The sequence below is a fragment of the Electrona antarctica genome (genome assembly GCF_951216825.1).
Source record: "Electrona antarctica genome assembly, chromosome: 23".
NCBI lineage: Eukaryota > Metazoa > Chordata > Actinopteri > Myctophiformes > Myctophidae > Electrona > Electrona antarctica.
Window position 1 is genome coordinate 12,279,800 of NC_136804.1, and position 22,809 is coordinate 12,302,608.

Below are 22,809 nucleotides of genomic sequence, written 5' to 3' on the forward strand. Positions count from 1 at the left end.
AGAACACCAGTTCACTAAACAAATAATGTTGTCAGCAACGTAGACTCAGTGGTGGAAATTTACATTTACTTAAGTACTGTACTTTTAAGAACAATTTTGAGGTACTTTACATTTTTCAATACTTTTAGTTCTACTCCACTACATCTCAGAGGCAAATGTTGTAGCCTACTTTTTCTCCACTACACACTAACTTTGCAGATTTGAATTATTGCGACTGCAGCGACCATTTACTATGAAATCGTAACCCTTAGATCTCCATATATGGAGCTGACCTGTTCTGACATTCCATATGTTGATCCTCCCCCATCCATCCTTCCTCTTCGATGTCTCCCCTTTGACCGATACCTGTCCAGTTAAACTCTAGACGTGCCTGCCCCAAAGTTATTCGTGCAGCGGTGCCTGGCAGCCGGCGAAAACTAGTTCTCAACAGGCCCTGCCCTACCTGGGCCCTCATCAAACCCTGTACACTCAAGACACTGCCCCCACTGCCACCCTTAAATCTCTATATATGGAGCTGACCTGTTCTGACATTCCATATGTTGATCTGACCTCATCAAACCCTGTACACTCAAGACACGCTCCATACATGGCCAGTAAAGAATTCATTCCATATGTTGATCCGACTCCCCATTCCAAATCACCAGTGCTCGCCCAGCATTCTGCTGTCACCCAGGCGGATGTGTGCACGCAACCTCGCCCTTTAGGGACAAAAGGGCGAGGACAAAACATACATTAACTAGTTCAGCCCGGTATACATTTTGATGCGACAGATTGTGAGCGTTTACATCTGCAATTTTCAAAAGATTTTTACTAGACATTTTCTACATTTCAAAACTTGTGGGGGAAAAAAAAATGGGACCTTTTGCATAAAGAGTACCTTCTACTTTTGGTACTTAGAATTCCAAACTTTCACTTGTAACAGAGTATTTCTAAATGTCATTGCAAGTACTTTTGCCACCACTGCGTAGACTGACGATTGTTGGTGGGTTGCAAGTAATTACTTGGTACTTGGCATTTGTTAAAAATTAAAATCCTTCCTGATCAAAGTTAAAAAGAAAAAACTAAAAAAAACTAAAACAAAAAACACCACGAGAAATGCAGATTCATGTGTTTTATATTATCCTCACAATTGAGCAGTGTCATTTTTCAAAAGGTAATTTCCCTCAATGTCCAAAATCCATGTAGGACGTTCTATACACAAACTATGTCCCATTTCCATCAGCCTCATCGGTTACGCATTCAACAATAAAACATAAATAGACCTGACCATCTGATTATAACTAAAGGAAATGGTTAAAGTGAACTACATATCTACAAACATAATAGCATGGAGACACGATAAATACTATTGCATGCATTAACTAATAGGAAAGTGTTTTCATGTACTGAATGTGGCTCTGGGACCTACAGTACATGGCAATGATGTTATGTACAAGTGTTGACATGATTAATTTAAGATAAATGATAAAAGGACATTGGATCCTCATGAGATTTGTGTGCTTTCTGTAGTCATCAGAAAAAATAACCTTATGTTACAGTATAATTGAAACCTTTGCCAGGTCCAAAAAAACAAAGCAATTTGTGTTATACTGCAGCTGTTGTGAACTACAACACAGGACAGTTTTAGTATTGCAGTATCGTTTTTCCTATTGCAAATTATAGAGGACAAAGTGACAAACATAATTGTCTTGATTGCAGCAAATAATGTCCCCTTGTTGCCGGCAAGGGGTCACTTTGGTGGAAGACAAATATCATCCATCTTTTTAATTTCATTAGTTTGTCTCTCTTTCACTCCCCTATCACACCACCTCCTGCCCCCCTTCCGTCTTGTCTTTGGCTGCATTCGCCACCTCCTCTCCCTCCTCCACCTGCAGCTGTGATTTTACGGGGGTGTCCTCGGGGCTGTCCGTAAGGGGCGGAGGGAGGTCGTCTTTTGGGGAGGCGGAAGGTGCCGGGTCGCTGGGTTCACTGCTAGCATAAGTGTCGATACAGTCACTTGGCTGCAGTTGGTTGCAGTTGGCTGCAGTTGGCTGCAGCTCTTCCTTCACCTCCTCCACGGGAGTCTGCTCCTCCTGCTTTATGTCATCCGCAGCAGGCGGCGACGACGTCCCTCCGTCCTCCTCAGCTGGCTCGGTCCCTCCTTCCTCCTCAGCAGCCTCCGTCTGTCCTACCTCCTCAGCTGCTTCCGTCTGTCCTTCCTCATCGGCCGCCTCCGTCTGTCCTCCTTCCTCAGCTCCATCCATCCCTTCTTCCTCCTCCGCTACCTCCATCCCTTCTTCTCTGTCAGTAGAGATTGTCTTCTCCTCCACACTCTCCTTCCCTTCCTCCATTCTCTCCTCTTTCTCCTTCTCTTCCTCCTCCTCGCGGGCTGGACCCATGTCATCCAGTGGAGCGGCGTCCTCCTCCCCATCCTCCTCCTCCTCCATCGGTGGGATATCCTCTGCGGCGGGGCTGACGGTCAGGATGAGGGTCATGCCATCCTCCGGCATCTCCCCATCCTCCGGCATCTCCTCATCTTCGATCTCATCCTCCAACGGAGGGATCATTCTCTCCTCCCTGCCCCCGGGGAAGATCTTGTCCGGGTAGACAAGCTTCAGTTGCTCCTCGAAGTAGTCCTCCAGGTACAAGCCGGCGCTGCCCACTTCAGACGTCGCCTAGGGCGCACACAACACAATTCACACAACTGAGATTTCAGGGCAACCTTAAATCGTCAGCTTTGCTGTAAACTTTAACATGAAGGCGGACATTAATGAGGAATTGAGCACCATCCACTTAATGCCATTATATATACACAGCATCACTACACTAAATAACATGTTATCTAATATTATCTAATATCCCATATCTCAGACTAATGAATTCATGTCCATGGGTTGTTGTATAGCCATTCCATACTAACCTTGTAGTACTTAGCGCAATTGAGGAAAATGAGCCTGACGTCTGCCACAAACTCCTCAGGGTTTACATAGTGCGTCTCTGACTTTGACTTCACATCCAGTTTGCCTTTCACTATGGACAGATCCATGGGCGTCTTAATCAGCTCCTTGTACCTCTTCGTCTCCTACATAAGTCCAAAAACACATGACTAATTTCAAAATCATAATGGACAACAAAAACAATCAAGCACAACGAATACTCTCATCTTTTATGACATCACTGAAAGTCTTATTATTTAATCAATGGGCATCTATAATTGTTTTTGCCATATTCACATCAGAATTATCAGTAATATGCAATGAAAAGTGTTGCACATGCTCTTGGTCAGTGGTTTCTTACCGATGGTTGCTGGAAGTCAGTGCTGAAGTCGTTGCAGTAGAGACGCAGCAGCAGCCTCTCGCACTTCTGAAGTTCAAAACATTTTTTTAAATATTTAACGTTGGTATGCCTGCAGAGCATTGATCATGTTTACTCATTGCTATTAATACATAACCTATTATTTTCCTCTCGTCTGCTGAATATATTTTTCTGATTTCTTATGAGAACAATGTCAACTTCCTCACATGTGGTGAACATACATGACCATTAAACAGATTCTGGTTAACCCATTTTGACCTGAGATCAGATTCTAAAAATGTCTTCTACATCCTGACAGTTTTCTGAAAAAGCTATGTTTCTATGTCAGTCGTTCTTCTTCGATTTTTCAAAAATAGCAGACCTACGCAGATCTGCTATTTTTCAATAGCTAAAGCATAACATAATACTAACACCAAAAGGGGTTCCCGCCCAAAATGTGTTAAACAGTAAGATTTTGTAATATCCATCTGCTCAAGTTCTACAGACGACCCCCCCCCCCCCCCCCAATAATAGGAAGTCTTAGCAGTTCAGGCGAGAATAAAAGAAATACAAATAAAATGAATGTACCCTTCTATCAATAAGAGGGAATGCCACTTCTCTGTCGGTCTCGACGTTCTCGCCAATGTTGTACACCATCTCAGGAGACACCAGGTCACGGCAGAACGAGCAGAACCACTCACCACTGGGAGAGAAACACCAAGAGCAGATACAAGACTTATTACACCTGAGGTGTTCTTCCAGACTCATTTTCCAAGACAAAATGGCTCTACCGCCACGGGTATCATCTTCACTCCCTAATCTTGTTCATTTGTATTGGTCATATCTATGTAACATTCTAAACATGGTCAAATGATTACAGCTTGCGTCCCATCTGTGTTGAAATGCATGAGTGGTCTGCTTTTCAAACAATTAAATACAAAAGTAAGTATACTTTATTTGGAAATGCCAGAAAAGAAAGAAAGCAAGAAAGAAAGCTAGCAAACAAGATAGATATTCTTTTCTCTTTTGGGTCTTGAAATGTTTGGGAACCACTGCTCTAGCAAACTTTACTGTAGAGTCTAGTATGCATGCATGCTGCATGCAGGCGTTGAAACAGCCACTTCTCAGAAGGCCACACCATTTATAATTTGCGAGAAAATTTGTTTCACTTCTTCAGTTCTAAACCTGCATTTATACTGATTTAACGGAAAGGAAAGGCAACACCGTTATGGTCAGACAGAGCCCAAATTCAGGTTTGTATTAGCTCTATTTCACTTACATTTTTTTTCTGTCCATCAACCAGTTGACTAAACTTAATTTTTTGCTCACCTGGGGGACTCGTTGAGCGCAGGTATGTGACAGTTCAGGTGGAACACTTTTGGACACTTGTCGCAGCAGAGCAGTTCACCTCCGTTCTGACACACAGCGCACCAGTCTTCGTTGGGGTCTTCCTCTGGCGCAGAGGTCTTTACTGGCTGCGGTTGGGTCATGGGTTGGGGTTCTGGTTCTGGTTCTGGCTCCAGTTCTGTCTCCAATTCAGGCTGGGCCTGTGGCTGCTGTTCCTGTGGGGTTCCTGTGGGGCCGTTGGGTTCTGCTGCCGGGGCCGGCTCTGGCGGAGTCTCCCTCTGTTGCTGGGAGTTGGACTGGACCCCAGTGCTGCTGTCTGGTAGACTCGCCCCTACACTGGACTGCACCTGTGGATATATTCATATCTATTGAATAATTTGAAGATGAAGTTTGGCTGGGTGACGAGAATAGATGGTGGTTCCAAAGTTCTTCCATTTGAGAATGATGGAGAGTAAGAGTAAGGTGCTCTTGGTCACTTTAAACGCTGCAGAAACTTTCTAGTATCCTTTCCCAGATCTTTGCCTCAACACAATCCTGTCTCGCAGGCCTATTCTCTTGACCTCATCATGGGTTGGTTTTCACTCCGACGCCTGTATGCACACCATCAAATGTGAGACATTATCTGGTAGGCGACAGGCGGCCGTAATATCTGGTCCAGCAAATTATTTTGTAAATAGTTTAAAATGATGAACAGACAAGACAGTCCCCAATTACATGGATATGAAAACTGAAATGTTGATTAATGTGCACTGTCCCTGGTAAAAAAATAAACAGAAAATCCACCTCCACCTGAAGAAATGTCTATGTTAATATTGACAAGCTGAGCACATCTGCAAGTTGAGTGAGCAGTCAGGCTAAAACTAAATACAAAATATTGTGTCACATGCCTTACTCAAATGTTTCTCTACTTATACAGATGTACATTTAGGTAGGGTACCGGTAAGTGATATTTAAAATGCTTTGTTAAAAAGGTTAAAGCCTACTTCAGTAATCATTGCGATTGCTAGTGTGTTCAGTAACAGATCTCCATCTCTTGCCCACTCATCAGCTTCAATTTTAGTGTTCCAATTTTGTCTGCACATTTCTGTGTGTAATGACATGCAATTTAACTTGTTTAATGTGTATCCCATATGAGTTCTCTCATACGGGATGTCCACCACACCTACACAGTGGTGTCATGGTGTTTTTTTTTTTACTGGTACCACACAATTTATGTCACTTTCACGCACGCACGTGCATGTGGGTGCATGTACGTGCATATTGTTAAATAGTGTGCGAGAGTTTTAGACAAACACAATAGACTAAAAATAGTCAGACAAAACTAAAAAGTTTGCTTTGGACGAATGAATCTGTTCTTTGGAGGAGGCATTCTTCCTGTGTGCAGATTAACACCACTCAGACAGCAGCAGTAGACTACTGGATCCATCTAGCCTACTGCTGTAAGTGTGCATGCTTACCGTATAGGCTACGTGTGCTCAGGAATAAACAGTTAAAGCTGTTATGCAAAGTAGTATCCATTTGATTCGGCACGGTACGAAAATAGAGGGGGGGGGGGCAGTAAACCTAGACCATGGGTACTTGGTGCGTCTTGGAAAGTCTGGTGACGCGAGGTCGATTAGGTGCGTCTTCTCTTGAATCTAGGGGGACGCGTTCCGTTCCGTCCCTGCGCGTGCACGTCACAATTACTGGTACCACGGCGTGGTACTGCGTTCTACGAGCATGACACCACTGCACCTACACAAACATAATATTGTGGTGCACTGTGTGTGTGTGTTTTTCTTATAACAATTAACTAGCATTCACTAGTGTCTGTCTGCAGCCAGCATGCATACAATAAAATAAAAAAATGTCAATAAAAGAAGCCGCCTTGTTTTTACATCATTAGTTTATTCAAATAATTGTTTCTTCGGAATACCATTTCTTTGCGCCACGGTAAAGTGCAGAGTTAGAGAACATTCTATAAAGGAAAAGTGGCAGCAACATAATGACAATTGGAATCCGACATAACATTCGAGCACAATGATACCGATTTAACCAAAACAAATATACATTTTTAAACCGCCTCATAACTGGGAGGCGGTTAGTAATCCACACATTGTAGTGTACCTTATTGATTTTAACACCTAAATCCATTCCATGTTTTCTAAAAAACTATAACTTATTTATTTTAAAAAAAATAAGAAAATCACAAAAATGTTATGCTGCTATATACTGTACATAGCAACAAGAACTCCAAAAGGAGTTCCCGTCTTGAAGGGTAAACACCAAAAGGGGTTCCCGTCTAAATGGGTTTACAAGAACTGTATTTTTGATTGCATCAAGCTTACAGCTTTCAGTTCAAGTAACCTAGGCTTTCTACTGACAGTTAAAAAGAGCCTTTTTTATAACTTGCAACATTTCCATTGAGGCTCCGTCCATTTGCAACAAAGCTCAGTTCATGGAAGTGAGTAGCTGCTGATTTAAAATTCAGAAGTCTCCAACTTTCTCCTTTCAGGTGGCTTCTGAGCATGGTTTTGATTCTTTTTTTTTGTTGCAGCGAGAATCCCTGCTCTGCTGGTACACTTGACACAAGGCCACTTTTGTCCCCTTTAGATAAATGTTGTGAAGCTCTTGGATAAAATATCACAGGCAGTTTGCAATCTTAATCCTCGTAGTCCCAAAGTCACATTTGTGCTACTAATCAGTGCAGGGTCACCGTTGAAATAATCCACAATGCGGCTGGTGAAGCAGATTCATGATGATCTGTGTGGAAATGGTGAGAGATAATTAGTATGACCTTTTTTAGAGGGCTTCAGTAGTCCTCCATTGTATTTGACCTTTTACATATTTTAGTCTGTGCAAGCCTACAAGCAGTGTGCAATAGGCCGATTATCTTTTGAAATCTCAATACATGTAACATCATATTTGTGTAGCGTCATATCACGTGTAATCATTTAGCATGTGGTTTCAATTGAGATATTTTGGTCGAATACAATGATTTAAAAAATAAATTCAGGCTGCTGACAAAATAGCCTACAGGAAAGCAATAGCCAGAATAAAAGGACTCACCGGCATTCTGTGGCTATCTTTTGGGTTTTGATGACAGCTAGGTCCTCCTCTGGGAAGCAAGGTTATAAAGCTTCAGTCAGAGGGTTGATGTAGCACTCTTTGTTTGTTTAGTCACTTCCCTGTGTCATCTCCACATCCCTGTAGACACAGTTGTTGCATTCATCTTGGAACCTTTGTCACTCTGGGTCTGAAGGCTTCACATAGCTGTGAGAGTGCAGTGACACTGAAATGTTTTACAATGTCTTTCTGGAATACAAGATTGAGCTTGTTCATGACAGGGAGGACATCACAACGAAGAAGGTGTGATTACAGGCAATGAATACTGAATAAAGGTTAGAAGCTTGTTCATTGCACTCATCAATTGCCCCTGGGTGCCTCTTCGGTGATCTCCTTGATGATTAAAGGCCAGTTGGATTGGATGCCCTCTACTCAGTGACGTAAGGAAAGCACGTGGTTGTTGCAGGCTCCGTATATCCTCACCCTGAGGGAGGCCAGGCCTTCAGTTGACGGAGGCGACTCAGTCGTGTGGTAGAGTGATGGTAGAATCAGTAGACCCCATTAACACTGTTTATTCATGGCCTTGGTTGCTGCCAACTGAGCACAATGTGCAATAAGAATAGGGACTGCCCCTGTGGCTTGCCTGGTAGTGTGCGTGCCATGAAGGGAATGAGTCTTTCCCACAGCTGGCCTGGGTTTGGGTCCGACCTTGGGCCCTTTGCCGTGTGTCGTCCATTCTCTCTCTCCTGCCTTTCCTGTCTCTCTACTGTCACTGTCGGATAAAGGAGAAAATGCCAAAACAAATAATCTTTAAAGAAAATTGATTGTCCTTTTTGAGTAAAGCTCCCACTCCTGCGCTTTTCCCCATAACTCTGGCCCCATCCGACCCCAGACCGATGTGTTTACTCCTCGACATGCAGCACACCCACCACCTTGTCATACAGTTTTATACATTGAGCAACCTCATCTTCAGTAAAATTCCCAAGAAAACGGGTCTCAGCTTTCTTCCCACTTTTCAGTTTCAGAAATGTTGAGTTTTCAATCCACTTTTATATTGACTTACTCCACAACAATTATGAAGTCACTCCTCAGTTGTTGGTTTTTTTTCATCCATCTCTTTAAGATTTATAGACATCAATGATTTCTTCAAATAATCAAACGAGCCATGATGTTTGTATATGCCTGTCAGCCAATGGCTGAAACTGAGGACTGGGAATGTAGTATTTTGTCATGTAGAAAACTACTTTCAGCTGCAACTCGACTGTGTTCCTGGTAGAGCTCTTCACGGGTCCAAAACAAATGGTCCCGAACCAGAAATTCGACACCAACTCTGGGGGAGCCTGGGATTGAACTGGGAACCTTGCGGTTTCCATCTGGCTGCCGCAAAAGTTAAACTTCATTGCATTTGTCTTCCATCAGTGCAGCATGTCGCGGTCGCACCGCACACAGTCAGACAATAGTACAGGTCTTCTCGGATCCACTCAGGTATTACACAGATACAGACCCGAGTTTCGTGGGACATACGGCCGATTCCGACCCAGCTCCGAGTGATGATAAAACACGGATCCGACCCGTGCGGGTCTCGGGTCCTCTTATGCGCTCCTACTAAGAAAACACAACGACAATCCCACATTGTCCAGTGTTGTGGACTTAAACCAATGGTTCTTTAAGTGGGGTCCGGGAACCCCAGGGGTCCTTGAGGGGGTTCCAGGGGATTTTCAGCTAAATTATTGATTGAATTATCTTACCTGCCCTGATGAAGACTTGTTTGTAGTCGAAACATGTTGGATTTTTAAAACATTTCTAAATAAAGTACTTTTTTATCCACCCTCTCCTCATTTTTAAACTTTTGAGTGCTCTGATCGCCGCCTTCTTTTTACTAAATTATTGATAGTTAGGAACCAAGTGGACCCTTACAGGTCTGTCACTCTTGACAGTATACAAATGATAACAAATTGAACCTTGCAGGTCCATTTGTACCCTGTCAATGTTAAGGGAGTCCGTGGCCTACTGCATACTAAACCGGGGGGTCCTTAAAATTAAAGTTTGAGAAGCACTGATTTATAAAACCTGAGTCATTTGCTTACAAAATGAACTTCATCTTCGTCCTCCGGCTCGTCCTTGATGACGATGATGGGGCCGGGGGACGACCTTCGTCGTCTCTTGGCTGGGGTGGAGGCTGGCGGCTCAGTGGAGCGCTGCTTCCAAGATGTCGACGTCCTTCAAACACACACACACACAGAGAGATACAGTACAGAAACACGGGTTAGGGAATGAGTTATATGCACACACGCCATTTTGGAAAGAACCTGGGCCCCCTACTTCCTTCACAAGTGTTACTGGTGCTGATACTAATCAAGGTTCTGTTCCATTCTGGTGAAACAGAGTCAGGGTGCTGCAATTGTGCATGTTGGCTCACAGGAAACACTGAGTATGTAACTCTGAGATTGTACAAAAATGGAACCAAATGGACCCGTAAGGTTCATACGTTTTTGAAACTGAAAGGGAAAGCTATGGTGAACTGTCAAAGTGCTAGTCGCCACGTTAGCGACCATATTTACAATAGGAAAACCATGCATCTGTCACTTAAACATTGTAGGTTACACACGTTGGAATTACTTAATGGAACCTGCAGCATTAGGTGTGTAAGGTTTGTAGTGGTTGTGCTAATGATAAACGAGCACCTGCTGCTAAAGGGATTTTCCTGCTGCTTAATGTTACAAAAACACTGTAGCATTGCATCTTTTGCATCTGCCCGTGTGAACGCAGCACATTGTGGCAGAATAGGAACGTCCCCGTCCCCCCCACCGCTGTGCGCACCAAGCTACATCTCCAGGTGCTCCTTTGAGGACTAGCCCAAAACAATAATGTGCACCCCTGCCCATTAAGACCCAAGGTCAATTCTACAAATTCCTTCTAACAACGATGTTGCTATACGCAGTATACGGTACATATAGCTAAATTCTAAAATGACAGATGCTTTCCCGGTTTCCTTCAGAGACGTTTTACTTTTGGCTGACTAACATTAAGTTTCAAACAGCTTTTCAGTAGCAAAAGAACTGTTGCAATCTTAAAAGATTTAAATAAAAAAGGGACAGAGTGAGCCTTACCCTGTACTTCTGTCTGAGGAGGAAGGCTTAGCCATCGGTGAATCCTGTCTTCCTTGCACTCCTTGCATGACAGACGGAACAAAATACATTTAAAAAAAAAAAAGGACTTGATCTCATGTTAACACGTTGACGTTAGTGACAACAGAAATAACTGATTAACTTCCAGCCGATAATGAATTATATTCATCAAATTATGTGGTTGCAGTGATGCTAATAGGGTGCATTTTGCATCCCAAAACACAGATTATTGATAATGGACACATCCGTGGACCTTTCTGGGGATCCCATGGACACACTACTGTAATCAGCACTGTACTGTCATTTGGTGCCATTTAATCTACTTTGTTTGCATATACTTTGCAATTGTCAGTTTTAGAATTGTGTTTATTTCTTTCAGATATATTTTCTGCATGAATATAACCATATAAGATGAAATGGGAGTTAAATGCTGCAATTTGTAAAAATGACAAAATATGACTCCTACCGTCGTTGAAGTGGGACTCATACAATGTCCATGGGACCAATCTAAAAGACCACCCCTGGGTCCCAGGACCCATTAGATTGAAAACCTATTTACATCACTGCGGTTGTGTGAATATGTATAAATGCAATCTTGTTTGGTCAAGTATACCGGTCCTGTCTGTGGCCGCTGAGGCAACGTTCTGGGTGAAGCTTCTAGGGATGGAGATGGTGATGGACGGGATGGTACTACCACTGGCCTCAGTCCTCTTCAGGAAGTTGGGATCCATTAGACCCCGCTGCTACAAACAAAACAAGTACAACCCAATAATTCAGTTTTGGTTCTGCCAACTGCAGCAGTACACACACAAGGATTTGTAGCCCCAAAGGGATAAAGAAAGAAAAAACTATAATTAAGATAAACAACTTTATGAAATTACCCTGTCAGTGCTATTTCTTAAGTTAAAAGGGATGTGACAATATATCAGAAGACAATCCATATCAGATCAAACCATCAGTATCAACTGAATTTTGAATTTGTATGTCCAATGCTTGAACAGGCTGTCTATAGGTGACTTGGAAGCACCACGTGCATGTATGTACACATGGTGCTTCCATGTCACCCATTATTAAAAAACATTGTAAGGAATTCTTGTTTTACTAAACTAGTAAAACAAAGTGTTCAAGTGTTGCAACCCCCTAAACTAATGCTACAACTTCCATTATCTCAAGAGAGGCATGTCCGAAAAACTTTACCAATGTTGTACCTGGATTAACGAGAAAAAAATAAAATGAAATACAATCAGCTGATGGATCAGTTGATCAAAAACCAGCCTCTCCAAAAAATATATGACATTGTACATCCGTAGTTTCATATGATACAACAAGAAACTGTGTTTTCCACAGTTGGGCCCAAAACAGGTCTTGGGTCAAATGTTCCACCATTCTGTTCTTTGACCAACCTGCTGTAATTGAGCTTGTGTGGCTGATCCGGAGGTGTGGGGGTGGGCGTAGCGTGAGGTGCCCTGCATGGCGTCCATGGGTTTGGGAGGGAAGTTGGAGCTGTGAATCAGTTCTCTCAGGGACTGGATGGAGGAAATCATCAGAATAAATGTTAAAACATGTTACACTATATCCGAGATGTTGATTTATAACCTGGGGGTTATTTAGCCCATTAAGACCTAAGGCTGATTCTACAAATGCCTTAATCTAAACCAGTAGTTCCCAACATTTTTCAAAAATGTTTAAAAAGTGAGCTTGTATAGCTTGAATAGCAAAGCCAATGCAAATATCTAAAATGACAGATGACAGCTTGTCAACATACTGAGGCACAATGTTGTTGACAATGTGTTGAAACCATTTAGTTTTCACCGTCAGTGGATCAACACCAGCAGATAACACAGCCTAAAACATCAGTGTTTTCTCATGTCCAGAGTCTCAACACAACCATCTATTATGATATTTTACAGCACTGTGTGCCTCCGTACATTGACAAGCTTTATGTTGATGCTGATCTTCCTTTTCCAGCAGTGTGTGTTTCCAGAGCCAAAACTACTAGTAACTGGTGTACTGACCATGGTATTACTGTGCTTAACTGACCAGCCAACTGGCCTGACCTGACCCCACAGAGAATCTAGGTTGTATTATCAAGAGGAAGGTGTTTTCCACACCTTCTGAACAATACAAATTAATTTACGGCTGTTATCAAAGCAAACCTGGGCTTCCATAACACCTCAACAGTGCCACTGGCTGATCACCTCCATGCCACGCCCCATTGATGAAATTATTTGTTCAAAAGTAGCCCAGACCAAGTATTAACTGCATACATTAATATACTTTTCAGATGGTCGACATTTCTCGTTTAAAAAAAAAAAAGTTTAGTGGTCTCGTAAAATATTCTAATTCATTGATAGGATTTTTTGATTTTCATGACCTGTACGGCATAATAATCAAGATTAAAACAAAAAAGGTTTTAAATCACTTTATGCACAATGAATTGAGAATATATGAAAGTTTCACTTTTTGAATTATATTACAGAAGAAAATGAACTTTTACAAAATATTCTAATTAGTTGAGATGGACCTATATATCTGTGTGAGATTAGAGAGATACAACCCCAGGGGAAATATGCTTCATCACTCACCCTGGCCTCATTTTTAAATGAGATCTCCTCTCTGATTAAAAATAAGTCTTTGGAAGAAGGAAAGAACCTAAGTACTAGGCATTGTTAAAGACCATCTGACTGAAAAGGCTTTTGACGACGATATCAAGACGTATTTCCTAGTGAAACAGGGGCTGGTTGCTTCCTCAGCCAATCAAGCTATCAGATTTAAACTCCTGCACACAGCGTCATCATTTTATTGGTTGAAATTGGTACTTAGTACCTGCCGATGTAATCACGCATTGATATGACAGGTAGTAATTAACACAGGACTTTTGTATCTACAGTAAATACAGACATTTTAAAATGAACACATTTCTTGCCCACTATTGTTAGCTACAGTATACAGGACAGTCTATGCCACCGTGTTGCCCATAAGCATCCACCCTCCAAGGCCCCACCCACTTACTTGAGCTGGGGGGAATCCCGTGTTGTGGAGCATAGACGAGGTGGGGCTGCGCGGCTGTGCGTTGGGGTGAGAACTTCCGTACCTACGCCCCTGCTGCTGTTGCTGCTGTTGCTGCTGCTGCTGCTGCACCAGGGCAGGGGGACCCTGCGAGGGGGAGCCCGTCCCCTGGATGGGCCTCGCAGGTGGTGGGGGCCCGGGAGGGCCGGAGGCCCCAGGTGGCCTGACGTTTTGGTACCAGGACCAGTGGTTGGGTGGAGGCTGCTGCCGGTTGGGGTGCTGCGCCAGCTTCTCCACCTGCAAGGAGAGGGGTGAGGGAGGGGTGAGGGGAACCGACCAGGGCTGGGTTGAAAACATGTTCAATGCGATCAATTTAGGAAGCGTTTTTGTTTTCCTTAAAAGAAGTACAGAAAATATCATAAATCCATGATGAAATGGGTTAAAAATAAAAAACTTGTATTATTGATGATGCTTTCATATACACTATACAAATACATATTATCAATGTAATCACAAAAGGGTATATTAACACAAAGCAATATTTTATTAATCAATTACAAAAAAAGAAAAACAGATATGGCCAAAACAGTTCAACCATGTTCTTGTCTTCTCACACTGCTGTATCAAACACACGGCAATTAATTAATTTGACTTAGTTATTAAAATCAACGATGATAGCTTAGCATCCCGGACATCTGAATGCAAAAAAGCTAGCGGATGTTTACGTCTGTTGAACCGGAAGTGATATCGCCAAAATCGGCATAATGGTGAAGTTACCGCCACCATCAGGACTGGGTATAATACTATAGGATTGCCGTGTTAAAATGAGATAGTGTGTATGTCACGGATTTTTCTATTGGCATTAAAATGACGAATTAAACATATGAATAGTGCAGGCAGAAGGCACAATCCACTTTTAATTAGGCTGGCCATAAGCCAGTTAAAATGACTGAACCCTCACCTGCATCTGGAGCTGGGCCAGGGTGCTCTGGCGCTGCTGTGCAGTGGTGGCGGACAGACCCCCAGTAGGGCCAGGGGCCTCTGCTCTGGTGCCAGGCTGATGGCCAGGCTGCTGGCCAGGCTGCTGGCCAGGCAGGCCAGGGGCCAAGGGGCCAAGGGGCGGCCGGCCTGGGGCCCTCTCTACTATCAGAGAACCTGGGAAAAACACAGTGAACCACTTTCAACTAAGAGAAAATGGCAAAGATGCAACTCTACAAGCTACGTTTCATGGCAACGCCTTCTGCTGGTGCAGCAGTCACCACCCACAGTTCACGCACAATTCATGTAATTAAAATTATATAAGTCTAGGAGAGGATATTAAAATAAATTGAAATGATGTTCAGTTTAGTCATTAGCTTTTTCTAAATGTGATGATGTCCTTGTTACTTTATTATTCTGTTAATACCATGCTTTGAACTCTGACTGTCAGAGTTAACCTTAACACCTTCGTATTTTTATAACGTCCAACAGTATTATTGTCAACCACCGTTTTGTGGTCGCGTAAACCTGGCCAGAACATGGTCACTCCAACCAGACACATTGTCAAATACAGATGTCTGCATGTTATTACTTGAATTATTCAAAATATTCTTATAAGTAGTTGTGATCTTAGAAGTCTTACCCAGGTCTACGTTAGTGGCCCAGAATCCAGAGCGACACTGGAAGCGAACCGTGCTCTGTGGGACAATGGAGGAGTTGCAGTTGGCCCTCATCAGGTAGTGGATCTGGAAAAGGATCTGGGGAGGGGGAGGGGGGTGTCACTAACTCATGTCAGAGAGCCTTCCATCATGTACTTAACTTAAACCCACCCTATATACCAACTTCGTTGCCTGGGGTCCCCCATAAGTCTTATCTTTAAACTCCTCCTTTTCCCCTCTACAACAAACATAGCCAATCTACAATCTCTGTAGCGTTGCGAGCTTGTAGATATGACAAATGTTATGACATGCCCAGAATAGGGACATAAGGGTTCAACTCTAGATGCAGGTTTTCCCAGGTGAACTATTTGCTTAGTTCAGTTTGGTTTACCTGCACAAATCTCAGGGGTTATAAGAGTCATATAGGAAACAGGCTCCTCCCGGTGTTGTGTCTAAGTGTTGGTAGGTGTGGTACTCCACCTCTCCCAGGGGGCTAGCACATTGAAACGGGGATAGGCGCAGCTGATACTGACTAAGCCTCTCCGACCCTACTTACTAAAGGCAGACGGGAAGCTGAAGCGATGAATGCGGTGAGAAAGGAAATGAAGAAAAACAGAAAGATGGCAAGCATACAGCACCACATTTGTGAATTAGAAATCACATAAACACCAACGGACTTGCAAAAACCAATCCCTCAAGGATCATCCGTCAACTCAAAACAATCTATTTGATGAATTTCTCAATTTGTATGAATTCTTGTTCTAACATGGGGGATCTATCAAGCAATCCCTCTCTCTGATTAATGTCTCTAGTAAACGCTCTGCGTTTCCCATAGGATGAAGATGAAATGTCATGGTGTCACATCCCGTTAGATCAAAGAGTGTATATTTTAGTGTTTGTACCAGTCTCTTGCAGTAGAGTAGAGCTGTGCCGCTGTGGCTGGCTGTGGCCCACTTTGTGAAGCTGATGACATGGTCTAGATGTCTGGTCAGAGAGCTCACGTCTTCCTGCTGCTTTTTCAGCCCGGACTCGTGGTCCTTGGTCAGAGCCTGAGAATCAAACATATTGCTTTATGTAACTAAATTTGAAACAACATTATCCAAAAAGAAAGAAAAAAAATAATCGAGAGGGACCAAAGGTCACACAAGGATTTGGCAACTAGTACTAAATTGAGGAGAAAATGGGGATATGCAAAATAAATAAATAACAGATTGTGGATGAGCTAGATATGCATACCTCAAGCTGGTTAACCAGGATCTTTCCCTTCCTGTTGATCTCCATGATCAAGTTACAAATGGACTTCTTGATTTCATTGGTGACCGTCTTGCGATTTTCATCAACTTGCTGGAGCCTATCATGAAGAAAAGACAATCTATGCTTAATGCTGCCAAGCATAAAGCCAATTCCGTCTCAATGTAAATAAATGTGGATAAAAATGAATGAATCTCTATCATAACAAACGTAAACATCAATCCCCAGTTTCAGAATAGGAACTCCGTTATGGGTGACGGTAGCAGGCAGGATAGTTCTGACTATTCGGCTGTCTTGGATGCACGATCATTTTTCAGGAAATACATCACATCGGACAACCAAAACAACAGTTTAACAAATTAATTAATACATTTGGTTACCATTTTTGTCTGAATAAAACAAGCTTTAATATTACCACACTCTAGTGTAGAGGATTCCATTACCCAGTACTGATACACTTGGAGACGTCCTCAATGGCCTTCCGTTTCTCCTGTAGCTGAGCTGTCATTCTCTCCAAATACTGCCTGTGGTTCCTGTATGCATCCTCAAGGAACTGGTAGCTATGCAGAGAACAATGATATAAGCATACAGAAACAAAACTGCAACATAGCTGCCAATGATTAATTTAATACATAGGAATGGAAACAAGGAGCCAGGGCTTTTTCATGCCTTTGAGGCATTGTTGTATAACTGTACTTATACTTTTTTCTAACACGTATTCAATCAAATGAATAATTTCCATCCACAATTTTATGATTTCCAATTGTTCCCCATGCACAGTCCTTTTGGTGACAAATCCCCCTGTTGGACTGGGGATGGAGTCAATTATCACTTCTCCAAATACACATGGAGTTGCCAGACACTACTTTTCACCTGACATTGAGGGGTTTCACCACAAATGTGTAACGCATGGGGAGGTTCATGATCTCTCCCCCAGTTCCCCACTCCGGTGAACAAAACATGCATCACAAACAAGTTGTGTGTCTTAGTTGAATCCTTGATGGATCCGGTTTGGCTGGGCGCTCCAAAGAACACAATTGACCGTGTTTGTGGGTGGGAAGCCAGCTGGGCAGGGCGATCTCTGTCGCTGCACTACAGGACTCCTACAGGATGGTCTGTAGAACCAGAGCTGGGAAGGATAGCATGTTCATCCGCACACATTATGACCTCCTGGTGAGTGAGACTCCACAATGCCAGCTGAAACAATGCAGCTGCCAATGCCATGTGTATCAGAGCAGACATGTGGCCCAAAAAAAAGAACAGTAGGGGACAACAGTGACAGGAACTATACACAAGTAAGGATTGCGTCATAATAACTACATTTTAAGAAAATTGGGATAAATAACAAGATTGTGTACTTGTGGTCCTTGTGCCTGAGTAGCTGACAGTCTCGGCAGGTGAGCCGGTCACACGTCTCACAGAACAGCTTCAATGGCTCCTGCTTGTGGATGTCACAGAACACAGGCTTCTGTGAGGACAAGCCTATTGCCTCTGGAATATACAAAAGCAAAGAGGGATGTTTTTTTTTAATATACATTATTATTATTATTATTTCTTTTGCATATTATTAAGTAATTCTCCTGATCCGAGCAAATCCAGTCAATAAATAAAAATGGTATCAAGATGGTCATGTTTGAGTAATATTGGGAAGTCACTAATTTTGCATGTCACTTAAACCCTATATATTTTGCTATATACTTGGCCCCCTCTTTTTGTCCCTCTGTCGCAACAGTCTTTGTCGAAAATAACAATCTAGTGTGAGCGTGAATGTCAGTGATGGGACAACGGAGTGACGCTTAGTTAAGAGAGATGTTTTTCAACTCTGTAAGCTTGATATTAATTGACTCACATGTCACGCAGGTTGTAGATCTGCTATTTCACACACCCTGACTGGTCAGACATATTTACACACTGCTATGTGGACTGTAAGTAAGTAATGTGGACTGTCCTGAAATTACCTGTAAAACTAAGTGTCCCAATCCAACCACAGTGCATTTGATTCATTCAAATAGGCCAGGGGTGGGCAACTGGCGGGCCACATGCGCCCCCCCCCCCCTTCACTTAATGCGGCCCTCAGGTTAATGTCAGAATATACTGATATAATATTGGTTTCAGCTGTTTACAATTCCACAACATGCCAAACACGACCCGCTTTAATTACTTCAGTCTAAATTAGTAGCTCATTGCTCAACACAAATATAATTAAAGGCATTTGAAATGACATAAAAATGTTAATTTTCAGGATTCCAATTCAAAAATAGCAAAAAAATAATTCAAGATTTCAATTTGAAAATAGCAAAAATAGCCGATCTACAAGCTCAAAACTGCGACGCGTTTTGAGCTTGTAGATCGGCTATTTTTGCTACGACATAGTAATATATGGCCCTAGGGAGTGAGTGTGGAAATATAGCGGCCCTTGCCATCGTCAAAGTTGCCCACCCCTGAAATAGGCTAAAGGCTGTGACAGCTTGTCAACTGAAAAGCTGTTGCTTTATATCTGAAGTTTGGTAGCATTAAGGTGGCAGATAAGACAAAAGTAGTTTTTCCAGCTGATTTTTGCCAGTCTAGGTGAACATCTGTTAAAAATGATTACATGTGATCCTTGAAACAGCAAACACCATAATACCAGACAGCATGTGACATTGCATTATGTACAGCTTGCAACTCTCCTACAACTTCAAAATATTGAACAATCAAAGAGCTACAGATTCAATACGTTTGTCACTGTAGCCAAGCACGCCTCCAATCTCAGTTTTGTTACAGATTGTCTTGGAAACCTGTAATTTCATGTAAAGATTTCTTACACAGGCCATGCAATTCCATTTTAATGTAGGCCCACGTACCTTCTATTTTTCTATGTGCAGACATTCTGTGGTACTTTCAGCCCAGGGCTACTTAAAATTCAACTGCCTGTCAATTGGCTTGAACTTGACCAAGCAGAGTATGTGATGGTGAAACACATTACCTGGAGACATCTCCTCCTTCTGCCGTATGGTGTGATCCCTGGTGAACTTGACCCTCTGGTGGGCCTCGATACACGTCACGCACAGGAACTCCACACACTCCACACAGTACCCTGTGGCCTCTGTGTTGTCATCACAGCTCATGCACACCTAAAATGGAAGGGCCAAGTGATGTGTGGGTATGAGTCACAGATACCCAAGAAAGTTACCCCAGGTCAAACAAAAGTTAGGACGGAGAATCAACGCTATGTAATGAAGCTACAGTAAGGACACGATGCACTAGGAGGTAAAGAAAAAGAGCTGAAAGTTCAATGGAATGCTTTTAAATTCATGAGAACTGGGTGCACAAGAATAAGACCAAAATATTTTAAAATGTTTGCAACCTTTGTCAGATTATCGTCTTTTTAGATAGCTCAATACAATTACATTTGTGTGCAGCACATCAAAAACAAGGCGTGAAGAAAGAAAGTGACGTTCATGTCCATATGGATACAGGTGCTTCTCAAAAAATGTGAATATTGTGGAAAAGTTCATTTTCTTCCATAATTCAAAAACTCTCCCTCTCTAGGTCGTCCTCAGACGAGTCCTCCATCTTCACTTCCAGTCAACCCGGTTCTCCATACATTTGGCCACTTCGTTGGTACGTTGCGCATCTGCTGAGTTGACTCCAGTGTGAAGTTAACATAGCCCCAAATCGTCACTGTGTTTTATCAATTGCAGAGTCAACACAACCATCTATTAGGATATTTTACAGCACTGTGCACTTCCATATGTTGACAAGCTTCATGGATACACTGATTTCCTTTTCCAGCAGCACTTGGCACCTGCCCACAGTGCAAAAACTACTAGTAATTGGTGTACTGACCATGGTATTACTATGCTTAACTGACCAACCAACTGGCCTGACCTGAAACCCACAGAGAATCTATGTTGTATTGTCAAGAGTAAAGTGTGAGACACTAGATTCAACAATACAAATGAGTTTAAAGCTGCTATCAAAGCAAACTTGGGCATACCACCTCAACAGCACCACAGGCTTATCACCTCCATGCCACGCCGCATTGATGAAATAATTCGTTTAAAAGTAGCTCAGACCACGTATCGAGTGCATAAATTAACATACTTTTCAGATGGTTGACATTTCTGTATTATAAATGTTTTTTAGTGGTTTCATACAATATTCTAATATTTTGAGATAGGATCTTTTGATTTTCATGAGCTGTATGCCAGAATCATCAAGATTAAAACAAAAAGGGTTTTAAATATATCTATAATATATGAAAGTTTCACTTTTTTAATTATATTACGGAAGAAAATTAACTTTTCCACAATATTCAAAAATGTTGTGAAGCACCTGTACCTTCTTTTCATAGCCTCGAGGAGAATCAAGATACCAACCTGACTGCTTTTCTCCACCGTGCTGCTTGGCACCTCCGCTGAGTCTTTGACAAAGAAGTTGTCCAATACATCCATCTCCCAACATTCTTGTCTACACACAGGGCAACGAATGGCACCTACTGCTAGAACAATTATTTAAAGAAATGATAAAACAAAACATGCAATTATTTAGCAAGGGAGCTTCGTTGCGAGTTGAATTTCTATTCTCTATATTTCTTAGCAGAGCATTTTGGCTAGTCGATTAAGTCTTGCTAATTTCATGTCATGAAAGGAGAATGCAACGTGTGGTAAGTTGGATGCTGTACATCAACTGTGCAAGCCAGTTTATTATAAACTGGAATCATATAAACTGTTTATATGATATAGTTTACAATACACAAAAGGAATCAAATCACTCCTTGAGACAAGTGACAGAAACATTTGTGAGTGACCATGAGGACCATAATTTGGTTCCATCGTGTGTATCCTCCTCTCAGAGTTGAATGAACATAGAAGATGTTACTTGTGGTTGCTTTCTCACATGGTTTGTTGCTGTCGGGAGGAGGCTGCGGGTCTCCGCGCCGGGGGTCTGCGCTCCTGAAGGGGGGCGGCAGACACTTCTTGCAGAAGGAGTGGAGACATGGCAGCAGCTTGGGCTCCCTGTTGTGGAAGCTCAGCTTGCAGCTGGGACAGGTATCCATGAGCCCGAACGATGCGCCTCCCTGCAGCTGCTTCAGCCTCTCCTCCTCCGCGGGGAGAGACTCGGCCTCGTTCTCAACGATGATGACGATATCATCGTCAAGATTCTGAGTATTATCATCCATTTTGATGCAGCTTCCTTTTTTCTTTGCAATCGATTAATAGTCAATCAATCAATATGATATTTTCCGAATGGGAACAATGCAATGGCTTGGCTAGCCTTAAATGTTCTCTGGCTCCAGCAAAGCCAGACGTGCACATCAAATATTATTGTAATTCATTACAACACTCGCGGTGCAGTTATTTCCTTAATTACGTTATTTGAACTCATTAACTGCGATTAGTTGAGTAAATGTTCTTCCCGTTTTACAAGCTAAGCTAGCTAGCTAGCCAACTTTAGCTCACCCATGTGTCCGATAAAAAATAAACCCCTTGGAAGACATTTTTACACAAACAGATGGAGTATATAACACGCACAGATTCATAGACGAGTAAATTCTTATAAATATTCGAAACTGTAAAGTTCGTAGAGGCGTTAAAAAAGGCAAACATTTGTGCATTCTTTCCAACAACACTACAACTACCCACACGCCATTGCGATTGTTAAAAGGTAGGTACGGTGGTTGTCTGAGTACAAACCTAGATGGACTTGCTCGTCAGTCCAAATAGCAAACGAGCAACGACAGACCCCTATGCGACAGATACATGCACTGCACTCTCAATTCAATTCAAAGGGCTTTTGCATGAGAAACCATACTTTCACATTGCCAAAGCAAAAAGTGGAACAATACAATCAAAACAAAATGTATGTACAATTGAAAGTCAGAATCTCCAATAAATCAATTTCTACCAAGATCACTCAATGCAGAATTGCAGGGGGGGCAGACTTTTGTCCGACATACCATAGGACCATAGAGTATAAAGCATAGGCCTATCGTTGGATAAGATTTTGTCCACATTTTGCAGTATTGATGAGTATCATCAATACTGCAATACTACCTTTTCTGTATCATGTAACTTGAGTATGTTAAATGAATGTTTCATTTTACGCTCTCAAGAGTTAAAGATCTATAAGGCTCC

General features: G+C 42.3%; 1 protein-coding gene across 3 annotated transcripts; it reads right to left on the minus strand.

Moving 5' to 3' along the window:
- Positions 1-791: 791 nt before the first annotated feature.
- On the minus strand, positions 792-22,349 carry trim24 (tripartite motif containing 24). Of its 3 annotated transcripts, none has more exons than XM_079493736.1 (19): positions 21,572-22,349; positions 21,052-21,170; positions 19,656-19,803; positions 18,049-18,181; positions 17,134-17,250; positions 16,676-16,790; positions 16,342-16,488; positions 15,424-15,538; positions 14,764-14,957; positions 13,806-14,099; positions 12,197-12,319; positions 11,407-11,536; positions 10,776-10,836; positions 9,753-9,885; positions 4,603-4,967; positions 3,862-3,976; positions 3,277-3,342; positions 2,900-3,061; positions 792-2,654 (listed from the first exon to the last, which is right to left on the minus strand). In XM_079493736.1, exons 1-19 carry the CDS (start codon positions 21,852-21,854, stop codon positions 1,800-1,802), a joined length of 3,675 nt encoding a protein of 1,224 aa, XP_079349862.1. In that variant the 5' UTR covers positions 21,855-22,349; the 3' UTR covers positions 792-1,799. The 3 variants fall into 3 exon arrangements, with proteins under 3 accessions (XP_079349862.1, XP_079349861.1, XP_079349860.1); XM_079493735.1 differs by having other exon boundaries at positions 10,776-10,833; positions 13,806-14,144; XM_079493734.1 differs by having other exon boundaries at positions 13,806-14,144.
- Positions 22,350-22,809: the final 460 nt, after the last annotated feature.